Source organism: Chiroxiphia lanceolata, chromosome 2, assembly GCF_009829145.1.
Source record: "Chiroxiphia lanceolata isolate bChiLan1 chromosome 2, bChiLan1.pri, whole genome shotgun sequence".
NCBI lineage: Eukaryota > Metazoa > Chordata > Aves > Passeriformes > Pipridae > Chiroxiphia > Chiroxiphia lanceolata.
In genome coordinates, this window is record NC_045638.1 from 6,944,491 (window position 1) to 6,957,880 (window position 13,390).

The window sequence follows — 13,390 nt, forward strand, 5'->3', positions numbered from 1 at the left end:
GATTCATTCCATGAACAACTTTGGCCTAAACAAAACGCAGTGTAATCACATCTGGTCACTGTGGGCTAAAATTTACACTCAGTATTGATTTTGCTGATGATAAAATTGTTAGGAAAGTTGTCCCATAATAACCGTAATGCAGTGGAAACATGGACTGTGTAATACAGTATTACATTAGGACATGTTTCAGATGAACATGCAAAAAATCTCATACAGAAAAATGTATAAATATGACTATATTTCTGACTAATCCCAGTGGCCAGTTTATGCCCTGAAACATGCAAAAATTATATTACTTTGATTAAGAAATATTTTCCTCTCCACTCTCAGCATTGTTACAAAGGAAGTGGAAACTAATCTGTTCACACAAATAGTTCTGCAAATGGTATCAGCCAAAGCTGAGAAAAACATGATATTGCAGCATGGAAAAAATGTCTTGAGTTGAACAAAAAGCTAACCTACTTTTCCCAGTCCTCTGAGATATCAACTCTGCAGAACAGAGGATTAAAACCAGGGAAAGGTCTTGTTTACACCTTAAGCTCTGCTTGTCATCTGCTGCAAATTCTCTTTGGCTGACTTAACTCTGTCCCTGGCAGGGAGAAGCAGGCAGCTGTTGCTGCAAGTCCACTTCTTCTGTGTAATGCAGGTTTCAGCAATGCTTCTCAGGAAATCTTGCTTGTTTTCTTGGTCACCCCACCTCAGCAACAATGAGATTTGGCTCCGGACTCATCTTTGGGGCAAGGCAGGCATTCAAGCTCAGAGGAAGAATATCCCTTTCTAAGGAGCTTTACTTTTCATTTTTCTGTGTGTTTTGTTTTGGGGTTTGGCACATTTGACCCTCCCTTGGGTTTATTTCCTGATTGATAGACAGCAGAGCTTTTGAAATTCGCGTAGCACGGTGCTCCCAAGCCCTTCACTTTCCCCACCTACCCTTCCTTGTCCAGAAGGCTTCCCTGTAGTACATCATGCATTTTATGACAGACCCCATAGGCAAACGCTGAATTAACTGGTTTCTCTTTGGTGGTAGCTCTGGTTTGTAGTGAATCTTCGTTGTCAGGATTGGAGGGATGGCACTGATCACATACTTGCCCTGCAATGTAGAACACAGTCAGCACCGACAAGGCGCTGCCTTGAAAGACACTCCTAATGGTTGTTAATATCTCTCCCACACCTGAATCTGCTACATGGCTTTCCCACACAGATATTTCCAGGGGATCAAAATAATTCTGCCATTTCAGAAAAAAAAAAAAAAGGGAGCTCTAACAAACAGATCAGAGTTGAAACTTGGCTGGCGACAGGTGGGAAAATGGGACAAGAGAGATCTTATGGCATGGGTAAAACTGCCTTTTATCATCCCCAGGAAAATACAATACACATTTGTCCAAATTATAAGATACTAAAAAAAATTATGTTCGTGCATGTTCACAGGACACTACTTCAGGACAAGCTATACTGATGGTGATTTCAGGTTTCCTGAACAGGCTCCATCCCTCTTGCAGGTCCTGTGTCTGACTGGAGCAAGGAAGGACGCTGTGCTTCAGGGATCAGGATGCCATGAGTGTTATATCATGACACTGCTGCTCTCAGGCTGATGGAGCTGCTGAGAGCAGGAAACCTATCTCCTCCAACTTGACTGTCAATCAGTCATAACGGAGGCAGACAGCAGTTTAACTCCTGGGCTTAAAAATCCCTGGGGAAAGGAGAGTCCCTCCTCCAGGACATCTTTGGACCAGCTTCCCTGTCAAACAGCCCTTCCCTTTCTGCTAGCATTCTCTAAATATCCTCCAAACACTGTCACCAGTGAGACAGGGTCTTGCAGATCCTGACTATCCTGCATAAACTCCTACGGCACGCTGGGCACTGCATGTAGAGGAGCTGCTGCCTCGTGGGTGCCATGGGTGATGATGTGCTGATGGAGCATTTCATAGCACCCCTGCACAGAGGCAAAATCTTACTCAAGGTACTTGAAATGTCTTCTTTTTTGTTGTGCTGCAAACCACAAACTTAGATAGAAATAGGAAGGTTATTTTCCCTTCCTTTGAACTGGTTGCAATGCAGAACTAAAATGTAAAAATATATGAACGCATAAAAAGTTACGGCAGAAAAAGTCAGTAATGATAGGAACTAAGTAGCAGAACACCAAGAAGAGACCCAGTCACAAACGAATCTGTAAAGCAGGTTTCACAGAGTGTCAGCATAGTCCAAGAAATAGACACATACAAATGGGTACTTCCTGATTACATGTGGCTTAGAGCTACAGCAGATGTATTGCCCTACTAAATGCGTACTCTACTTTTATTCTGATCGAATTACCTCATATATCTCATGGTTTAGAGTCTCCACAAGGACATTATCACCTGTCTGATCAATACTGATCACAGGTCTCTCCAGTTTAACTCTGCCTTTGAGGCGTTCCATTATTTTCTCCGATATCTGACCAGAACCCCCTTTAAACTTCCTCTCCTAAAAAAAACACAACAAACAGAAAACAAACAAAATCAAAAAAATCAACAGCATTAATCACAACAACATTGAATATGACTTCTGTTCACCATCACGAAACCCCAAATCAAATCTGCAAGAATTAAGGGTGCATAAAGAAACCCAGACTTTCAGAAGAGTGAGGGCATAAACCTGAGCCTCAGTGTCTATTGCTGACTAAACCACTTTTGCAATGGCTTCCCTAATGATATGGCTTAAAGGCTCTCGAAACCTAGAGAACACACACATCTAATGTAGGTATTCTAGCTAGCATAAATATATCACTTCATTCAAAAGAGGTTTTCAATATTTTACCCATCACAGTGCTACCAAAACCCTCATGTCTGACAAAGAAACCAACTTGCATTTGTACAGTGAAAGACTACACCAGCCCAGAAGCAAGACAGATATTTAACTGGGTCTGGTCTCAAGTGCAAGAGGCAATGGGCTTTATCTGTCCCTGGGAAGACACAAAGACAGTGCTATCTGGAAAAAAACAGTCTGTGACACATTTCCCTGTGATGTCTGTGCAGAGGTTCAGGGGAAGCACTAAACACTCTTTTATCTATGAGCCACCAGTGTTGTATTAAAGCAGCTCACTTTTACATATAAGGTGCTGGTACTGGCAGGGAGGAAAAGGTCCATGCAGTCTTGTGCTGAAAAACTGAAATGGCTGCCTAAGGAAATTTTATAAGGCTTGTCATGGCCACTAAGTCAGAAACTCTTAGTGTTTTTACTCAATTGATATTAATTGGGGTGAAGGAAGAGGGAACCTTATAGAAACAAAGACAACTTTTTCCACCTAGGCACAAAGAGAAAGAAGTACTCTTCTCAGGCTAGCTTGCTCCTCTCCACATGTCTTGTTTAGCTATGAGTGTCCTGGGATTAATTTTCTTTTTAATTCTTGCTGCAATGTCTAGCCACTGCTGATGTGGGACAGCAAACATGATTGAGGGCATTCTGAGGAGGAAGACTCTTAGGCCTGGCTCCTCCTCAGGACAGCATTAGCACCACTGACATCCTTACTGACACATGGTTGTCTATTCTTGCTCCAGCAGACAGATGTAGACAGAGACTGCCTCTCTCCAGGCAATTTCTCTTAATGTCTTCCTGTCCCAGGATACTTGGGAGGGTATGGTGCTGTCTCCACTTTTCCAGCTGGTAGCTTAAGTCTGAAATGCTGCACATACTTTCTGAGGCTGTGTTAACTGAGGTAGGAGGCTAATAAAGGGTGCCAACATACCACATCCAAATTACTTGGACAAACCTCTCCTCTCTTTTCTGAAATTTCATCCACAACAATCACATGGAAATCACGATGTTCTCCAGGCAGCCAGACACCTGCCATGATCAAGGAACAGTCTGAAGTAGCTCATAAAAAATGTTGCCATGTAAGCTGACCCAAAAATGAAGGGCTTTTTGCTATCTACCTCCAGCTCTCGCTGTTAGAGGCTTCAACACCGAAAAAAACACCCTATTTCACTTTGAAGTACACTTACTTTGAACTTTTGAAAACATTCAAATGTGCCAAGTAACCATAGAAAATAAATTGGCAAAAAAGAACCACAACAGTAACAAGAGTATTGTGCTGAAGTGAATGCAGAACTCCCCCAGTTGTTTAAATAGTCCCAATTTATCCCAAAGCCTAGCTAATAAAATTATTCATTAAACAGGGTTAGTTGTCAAGGGCTGTATCACCCCATGAGAACACAACTGTCTCCAGTGCCAAACGTTCTTGTCTTTTCATTAATTAAAGGGCTTTGATGGGTACAACACTCTACTTGCTCCCTATAGCTTCAAGAGAAGAGGAAGAATATGAGACATTTTGTACCTGGCCCCCATTGGTGATAGAGAAGATCCTGGATGTGCCCCCACACTGCCTCACATACCACAGGAACCAGAGAGCGGACACTTCATGAGGCTCAGACGTGACGTTGACGTTCACAAAGGTGGTGGCAAAATCTCTAACAGCTCTGCATCAGACACAGGAGCAGAAAAAGACGGTGAGAAAATGTGATTTCCTGACTGCTTTCAGGATTTTTTTTGTTATTCTCAATAAGGACTGCTTTTCCAAAGTCAGAAAAGTCAAGATGATTTATATCTCTTTGATTTTTCAGTCTGCAGTGACACCTTTTAAAAAGGTTTCTACCAGCACCTCCCTCTCAAAGTATTTACCCATTCAACTTGAAATCCCACTGATTTCACTTCAGTTATGTCTTTAGTTTCCAAGCTGCTACTCCTTTCATCACAGCAAATATTTCTCTCAACAGGAGAATACATTTGGTAATCAGTTTGGGAAACTTCTGCATTTCTCCTCCATGAAGAGCTCACTGGGCAGAACAATTCCAAGGTCCGAAGGGTCCTGAGGGACTGAACTAACCAAGACACTCCCCATCTCCCATGTAGAACTGCTGCACAGATCTTTTGTGAAACCAAGAATCAGCCATAGTAAATAAGCCAGACAGAGAAACCAAACTGGCAATCACTGCCATAAATATAAGGAAAGGGTCACCACAGCAAGTCCTCTGAATATAAACAGAGATACAACAGCAGGAAGGTCTGGCTGTTCACATTTCTTTAATTTCTGGCTACAGATTACTAAAGAAACTGAGATAATTTTGCAAAGAAGGTAAAAAGACTTTGACTTGGATGAAGTTTCATAAAACAACATGAATTTAATATCTTCTGCTAAAGGAAGGAACTTTGCAAATTATCTGGGCTAAAATATGTAACTTATAAACTTTTATAACCTCATTTCCCTCAGTATGAAGTCCAGTCACCCCTATCCCATTAGCCAGGACATGAAAACATCCTGCACACAAGACCCCTCTGCCACAAGCCCAAAAGCACCAAGACACTAAGCAGTTGTAGCAGGTTCAGGCCTAAGAAATATGAAGGTGGTCTCCAGGATCAGAAGGTGCTGATCTGTGACACATGGCAAACAAATATTCTTTTATAATCTGGGCCCAAGTCATACAAAAAATGCTGGGGGGGGGCTTTTCTGTTTAAGCACTGTGTTTTTTAACTATGCATAGAAAAATGTGGCTTGGCTTGAAGATCTAAAATGGGTTTTTACTGAGTTTTTGAATGTGTTTGAGCTGAGCACATGCATTAAAACTGCCACAAAACCACTCGCAGTAGAAGCTGCCTTGCAGAGAAGCCTGTTACAGGAGGAATCACTATAAACCCAGTTCTGTTTATACTCCACCAGATCCCTGACTAAGAGGAACAGTAAAAACTAGCAGAGGAAGAGCCAGTGCACTTGCTACAGTAAGGGTACTTCAAAGTAACCGAGTTTGGAGGCAAAAGGCTCATAAAACTGATTGTAAAGAAAACTACAATGCCACAGAGAGCAAGTCCAAATGGCCATACCACATATCACATGGAGCTGGAGCAAGATTTAAGCCATCAAAATAAATTTCAAAAGGAAAGTTTTGGTCAGGAAGCTGCAGGCACAGCATTAAACTGCAGTCAGAATGAAAGGGTGAACAGAGCACAGCTACACAAATAAAAGACAGTGAATATGAGGGAGGAGAGTGTTACAGAACAGCACAGAGGCTGGCACAGTAAGCAGGGATATGAGGGCTCATATGGGCACACTTCTCTTTGCCTTATAACGAGAATTGATTGAAAAAGAGAAAGAAGAAAAGAGAATTTCCAGTTGTTGTCACTTCAGTTTATTGAACACTGTTCCTTTTGTTATTTATACAATGTGATCCCTTACAGACACATAAAACACACTGGTCATTTTATAGGTGATACAACACCTTAGCTCTCTTCCTGCCAACTGGGGTTGATGGTCCATTGGACCTACTACTCACAAACAAGGAGGACCTGTTGGACGATGCAAAGGTGAGGGGCAGCCTTGGCTGCAGTGGCCATGGGACTGTGGAGTTTAAGATCCTGAGAGAAGTAAGACAAACAGCAGAATTGCAGCCCTGGAATTTGGAAGAGCAGATTTCATCCTCCTTGAGCACCTGCTTGGCAATGTCCCACAGGAAGCTATCCTGTAGGGCAAAGAGCCCCAGGAGAGCTGATTGGTGTTCAAGGGCAGCTTCCTGGGCACACAGGGAGGGGGCACAGCCACAGGCAGAGCTGAGCAAGCTCGGTCACAGGTTTCTGGGAGAAACACGGAGCACCCGGCCTGGCTCAGGCACAAACCTACCAGGGAGGCATAAGGCAACAAAAAAGGCTGCCTCTGCTGCTCCTTGTTTCCCTGCAAGTGTTTCAGAGGCCCAGTAGACACCACTGCTGAAACAAGGAGCAGCATCTTGACTTATCCAGAGTTTCCAGTACCAAACAGCTGCTCATTCCCCACTCTTCAGGTCTCAGACTGCCCCTTCCATTGAGCAGGCAGAGGGAAGCTGCTTTCCAGTGGCTGCTCTCCGATGCACCAGTGGCACTTGCCTGCTCTGTGGCACATGCCATGCAGCTCACACAATAAAAGCAGATGCACATGACAGAGAATCAGAGGACATCACTCCTCAGCTCCTAGCCTGACATGGGACTAGGGAAGTACCCTCAACTGCCTCCATTTCTGTGCCTGCAAGTGACCTTTATTCGTCTACAAAGCGGAGTTTTATTTACACGCTGATTTTCCCGGTGCCAAAGGCACACACTCTCCAATGGTTTGAAGCAAAAGCGTGGTGGGAAGAGCCCACCCTGTCACTCCTGTGTGCACAGGCCTGCTGAAGCAAACCCTGGCCTTCCCCAGTACCTTTAATGCCACCTGCCAGTCAATCCAAACCTCACCTCAAGCACCTCCTGATCTCTCACTGCCTGTACCCCTGCTGAACTCAGCTGTATCACAGAATTTACCAGAAAGCCACTATCATTCTGCAGCTGGGGTTCAAAGTGGATAGAGTTACATACTTGGTCCAGCAAATCTTATTTATCAGGTCTTTCATGGTCATTTTGTCCCATTCTTCAGCATGCAGAGAATCCCATGGTGCATCAACAGGAATCTGGAGACAGAGGTGAAATATTCAAGAAATTATTCAGAACTTTATCGTTGCCTTGACATAGTAGCACAGATTTGACTGATATATTGGCCAGGAGTTAATTTTGTCCCCTGCACACAGATATCCATTTGCAATAAATTCACCAAATGGAATAGTTTCCATTCACATCTTTGGGCATGAATTGTACCATGACCACAAAATCTGGCTTTGTCTGAACAATGAACTACATCCTTACGATGGGACTCATCTGGCCTTTAGTTCTCCAGAAGTGAGGTGTCTACTCCAGTTTAGTTGTCTTGAGTTGAGGGGGAAATTCTTTCCCCAGTAGAGATTGAGTCAGTTCCAAGATGGGTATCCAAAGGCCCCTATGTCTCTCTGTTGACTACAGAGCAAGAAAAAGATGTCTAGATACTACTGAATTATTTTTAGACAGGTATATTCTTAATAATAGTTCTTTGCGTGTAAGTACCATGACATGTGAAGACACTATCATATATATGAATCTTAAAAAAAAATGTATTATTTTACAAAAAATGTGTAATATCATACACAAATTTGACTCTGCAAAACCAGATAAACCCAGTGAACTTCACAGGAATACAGTTAGTTATGCCTGAAGGTTCTGACAAGGTAGAGTCCTTGGTTTGTAGATAGATTATAAGGAATATTTGAAAGACAGTATAATGCTCCAGGGGCTGCAGTCATACTGCTTAAATTTTGAATTTTAAAAATAAAATTACTGTGAAGTCAAACTGAAGCCCAGCTTAGGCAGTTGCAAAAAAGAATCATCTTTACTCAAAAAGGTTGCCACAAGGGAAGGGAAAAAAACCCCTTCTCATCTCAGCTCATGGAATGGTTTTCCCTGTCATGAGAAAGTACATACACTGAGCTCAAGCTAATTTTTTTTTCAGATATCTTAGACACCTCCAGATCTTTCTGTCTCGGAGTTTTTTTTATATTAAAGAAGCAATAAAAAAACATGCCAGAAACCAAACCAAACCAAAACTGATTTATTCATGGTGGCCTGAACATTGTAGGAAACATGCAATTTCCACAGCCTACCTCTTTTCCCATCTTGTCAATGGTTCTCCAGAAGTTATTGTAATCCAGATAAACTAAGGGGTTGCATGTTGAAGGGCAAATACCCGTGAAATTGCGTGACTTTCCCTAAAATACACATAAAAACACAAACAAATTAAATAAAATAAAACATAACCTTCATTACCAAAGGACACAAAATTCTCAAAGTCATGACATGGTTTTAGCTAAGTAGGAGGGGAAAAAAACAGCTGGACTGATATCAAAAAGGACAGTAACACCTTTTTTTATTATTACTGTTATTCAGAAGGGATGGGGAGTGGTACATTTGAGCAGGTTGTCAAATTCTGGGCTAAGGAGACTCAAGCAATGGCCAAAGAAGCAATATTCCTTGTTCCTGAACAGTCCAAGCAAGAGGCTGCAGCACTGCAAATGCATGAGATGGTGACCCAAGGACAGGGGACACGAAGCAGGAGCCAAATGCACCTTCCTCCCACTTGTCAAGACAGAACTTATTGGTCTTCTCTCTGATAATTGTGTGTGTGTGCGTGTACCTACTTATGGATTTCTGTTGTTCTTCAGAACATTTTTCTGCAAAGATCATAACAAAGACAAAAGGCGCAAGATGAAACTCAGAGACCATAGTGAGTTTTCAGGCTTGGCAAAAGCAGTAAAATATCCAAATTCCTACATTTTGGTCAACTTTTGTCAGCTCCAGGACAGGTGCAATAGAAGAGACAAGTGTATGTGGGCAAGGGGCCATAACAAGACTTGGCCAACACTGCTTGGTCCCTCTTGTCCTCAGAAGAGGGCTACAGCGGCGCCCCAACTCTGGAGTCTGTCAGGGCCAGTCTGTGCTGTTCCTCCTCATCATCTTCAATGAGGGGAGCAGCAAAGCCACTCTCCTGTTCCACCTAGACACAATAATCTCTGCTCTGGGCCAGAAAAGCACCAGGCTGTGATCTCAGCACTCAGTTCAGCTTGAGATCCAAGTGCTTAAGGTTTGTTTTTTTTTTCAAATTTCCAACAAACACTGAGCTTTCAAGTCACCAGGATGACTCTGTAGGTGCCTGGTTACCCCTGGATTTCTGGGTATGCAATCTTAACCTTATGTACCATATACTTTTTTTCTCTCTTTTATCTCCATTTCATTCTGTTTTAGAGATTTACACTGGAGGAAGGTGTAGGGGGGGGATGCTGCTGCTTCAGCCTTCACCAGGTGCACATGTGCATGTAAAACACTTCTGCCACGGTAAGAGCAGACAAACTTCTCCTGTGAACCACCAGCAGGGGACTCCTTTACAGGACGCTGCCTCTTCCTTTCCCTTGAGGAAAATTTCTCGCTGTCTGTTTGGAGCACTGTGTGTTCAGCCACAGAAAAGAGGAACAAAAAACGTATGCAAAGGGGTGTACTGCATGTTACAGCTTTTGCTGTCATAAACTGATTCTGTATCAAACAAGGATATCCTGATACAAAGCAGCAATATACTGCTAATAGTTTTCTTCTTAATATACATAAAAAAATTTAGTTTTTAAAAAAGATCATCAAATATCACTCCTTCAAAGTTCATTTATTGCAAAACTTTTTATTCTGGTTGAGAACACAGGTGCCATCCATGTGTCTTCCTTAACATGTTTTAACACCAATAATCCTGCCATTAAGCAATGCTGTCGGGCCACCTGAATCCAGGTGAAGTTATTACTGAAGTTCTGTACTGCAAGGGGGTAAAGGGAAAAGATAAGCCTGACTATCAGGAGTAGCAGTGAAAACTTCCCAGTTTTTCACTGTTCAGCGACACCTCCTTTCACAACAGGTTTTTTTATAAGTGATTGTGCTTATACGGAGTGGTGTAACTTGCAAACCCTCCTCCTATCCTTAGCTTACTTAACTTAAAACAGGAAGCACTTCTTTAAAAAGAAAGTAAAAAGTTAACTTCCTCTAAGGCTCCTCTCCTCCTCTTGCTTTCAGCCAAACCTACTCCTTATACTGTTGGAAAAAACCAGCCCAAGAAAAGTGTCTCTCAGAAACTCTATGACGAAATTTGCATCAAAACAGCTTTTCCAACCCCCAGCATAAACTCCCGTGATTTCAAGAGCTGCAGGCTGAGAAATTTCCAGACTGTCCTGATTGCTGCAGATGGGGCAACTGATGAGAGAACTTGCCCACTCTCTGGCTAGCTAGTATTTTTCTCCAGCTTTTCCACTCTATACCAGCATTAGACCACCATGACCACAAACTGCTCAGGCTTGATCAAGAAATCTTACCATCCTGGCCACTGGTATGACATGTACCACATGTGATATTCAACTATCTGCTATTTGAAAAAAGAACAACCCTTTCATTGCTGATTTGAAAATATTATTAGTCCCGCATCTTTGGTCAACGGCATAGCCCAGGGAGATCAATGGGAAAACATAGTTTATCCACTGAGAACTAATAAATGCCAGCTGATAATTAACAGTCTAAAGTTGTATTATTTGTTGTTCTGTTCTGCATGCAAAGAAGTCGTAATTTTAGTAAGTCTGGAGAGCAATGGCAGGAAAAGCTGGAAAAATTCAACAGTGTTAACAGACCTGAAAGAGGCTAAGACCAAATTCAGAGAGCCTGAAATAGTTCACAGACACACTAACCCCTTTGTGAGGTGGGGCTGCACCTACCAGACATGGGAGCTGATCAAGGGAAAGCCCATTTCTAACAAATCCCAGGAAAGAAATTCCCATTGCCCATCAGACAGCACAAGGCAAACAGCCTTAGACACATCAGTTTTTCAACTTTCTCTCTTGCACAAGTATCTCCACAGCAGGGAATAAATCTAGCCCAAGTGACCTGGGGCTGGTAAGTTATTAATTTGTTTTTAATATTGTCTCCCTACTAGGGAGAGAAGCTCTGGCTGCATGTTTCACAGAGGAGCTCACTGCAAACAGGGAAGGTCTTGCAATATTCTGGTTTTAAACAAGTTTTTATAGTGTTCTGGATGTACTATTTTGAGAACAACTGTTTTCTTAACTGAAAGGCAAATAACCTACTGGCTTTTTTCCCACGCTAACACATGGCTGCTTGACTGACCCACAGAGCTTATCTAACTATCTTTTCTCATTTCCTAGTGTGTCGAACACTTTCCTGCAGAGCTCAGATTCGGGTCCTGCTGCCTGCTTGGATTAGTTACCTCACACCAATCCAAAGGAAACAAGGTCCTCAAGCACCATACTTCAGTGGTTAGAAAGAAGGCAGCAGAGGAAGATGAGCTCAGCAAGGTCTGTCTTTTCCCTGCCCGGGGCTACTCTGGAGCTTGTAGCCATAACTACAGGAATTAATCCCAAGTCACCCCAGCTGTGACACCACCCCAAGTTTCTATTTGTACCAGAGGAGCTGACAATTTTTGCAGTCTTGAGAAAGGCAAGTCTGGCTCCTGCCTGCTGTGCAGGGGGCGAGGTACACATCAGGAAGCTCAGGAGGAGCATCCCTTGTGCCCCAGAGCAGGAGTTGTTATTGCCTTGGGCCACGCACAGCACACACAGGCAGAGCAGTGGCTCTGGGCAGTGTGAGGCCTCAGCTCCTCCTCTGCTCAGCATCTCCAACAGGTCCAATGCTGAAAGCATTGCAATGCCTGGGACTGTCTGTGGTTCCTTGTGTCTGAACTGCAGATTTATGGTGATCTGCACAGACTTACCTGCTGCACCCTAAGCTTAAGGCAAGATGTTGGAAAGAAAAGACTTGATGTCCAGCGTGAAGCATTGCATAGAAATGCTCATCTTTTTTCAAGTGCTACCTTGCTCTGAGAATCATAAGCAAAAAATAATCAGAATCAGTCCTTATTTACTAATGTTCTATATACTGGAGCTGGGTGCTACTGCCAGATCTGAGAGGACTGCAATTATATGAGAAGCTTAACACCACACCAAGGCCCTAATACCTTTACTTTATAGGGTCTTCCTCTAAAAAGAAGGTGAAAACGACAGAGTGACCTTCAAGGGTCTCTGTAAAAATAAAAAGTTGTCTGCCTCTTCAGGGAAGGGAAAACTCCAGCACATCTGCCTTTTCTCAGTCCTAAAGCATTCTTGCTGAACTACAGGACAGTAGCCACAAAGAAATTCTGATGGAGAGAAAGTCTGGGGCTCATAACAAACACTGCAGTTTGAAGTTACAAATTTGCAACAACAGGATACAAAAAAAAAATCCCGATTAACGCCAAAGCAGTTCATGTTACCATGCTAAGTGATGGGAAAGAATGAACAAATAAAAAGAAAAAAGATAAACAACAGTTGCATATCTGGATTTTCAAATAAACTGTAACTACAAAGGAAACCTGCACAAATTAAGCAACGTGGGTTTTAAAGCTTGCAGTACATGGAGTTTTTCCACACACATATGGGAAAAATTCCTTTCAGAGAAAAGAAGCTCATTAAATCCCTCTGGGGATTTCCACTTTCCCTTGGCTGCTTCCGTTGCTAGGATAAACCACTTTCCCACTTTCCCCTAAATCAATCCAAGCAGTACCCTGGAAATCTTCTGAAAAAGCCAAACTGAGCTGATTGCTGTGGTAAACAGGAGATCAAAAATCTCTTAATCTGCAGGTGCTGGAGATGGCGTATAGTTGTTTGACTGTCACAACAAAATCTAAAGCCATGCTTAGTCAGTGCTCAAAACACTCTCTGTCACCTCTGACAAACCACACAACATTGCAGACTTTGAAGAAAGCCCTTGGGAAGAGACCTTCCTGTCTGGCCCTGGCTACAGGCTCCTGGACAGCCACCAGCTGACAGAAATAACAGATGAGACACAAGGAGGAAAGTTTGAAAGGTCTAACTAAAGCCTGAAAGGCAGCAGCTGGCCCATAGTTGATGGTGTCTTAGCCCAACATGTCCGTCTTTCAGATTAATATTTAATTTCTGGGGCAATGATCCTTTAA

The 13,390-nt window shown here is 42.7% G+C and overlaps 1 protein-coding gene across 1 annotated transcript in view; it reads right to left on the reverse strand.

Moving 5' to 3' along the window:
• The window catches only part of LOC116782275 (amine oxidase [flavin-containing] A-like), a 37,244-nt gene that overhangs the window by 8,103 nt on the left and 15,751 nt on the right, over positions 1-13,390 (reverse strand). The window contains exons 4-8 of the mRNA XM_032678687.1: positions 8,505-8,609; positions 7,354-7,445; positions 4,313-4,454; positions 2,314-2,463; positions 931-1,090 (exon numbers count right to left, since the gene is read on the reverse strand). Coding sequence (XP_032534578.1) covers positions 931-1,090; positions 2,314-2,463; positions 4,313-4,454; positions 7,354-7,445; positions 8,505-8,609 — 649 coding nt within the window. The remainder of the gene's footprint in view (positions 1-930; positions 1,091-2,313; positions 2,464-4,312; positions 4,455-7,353; positions 7,446-8,504; positions 8,610-13,390) is intronic.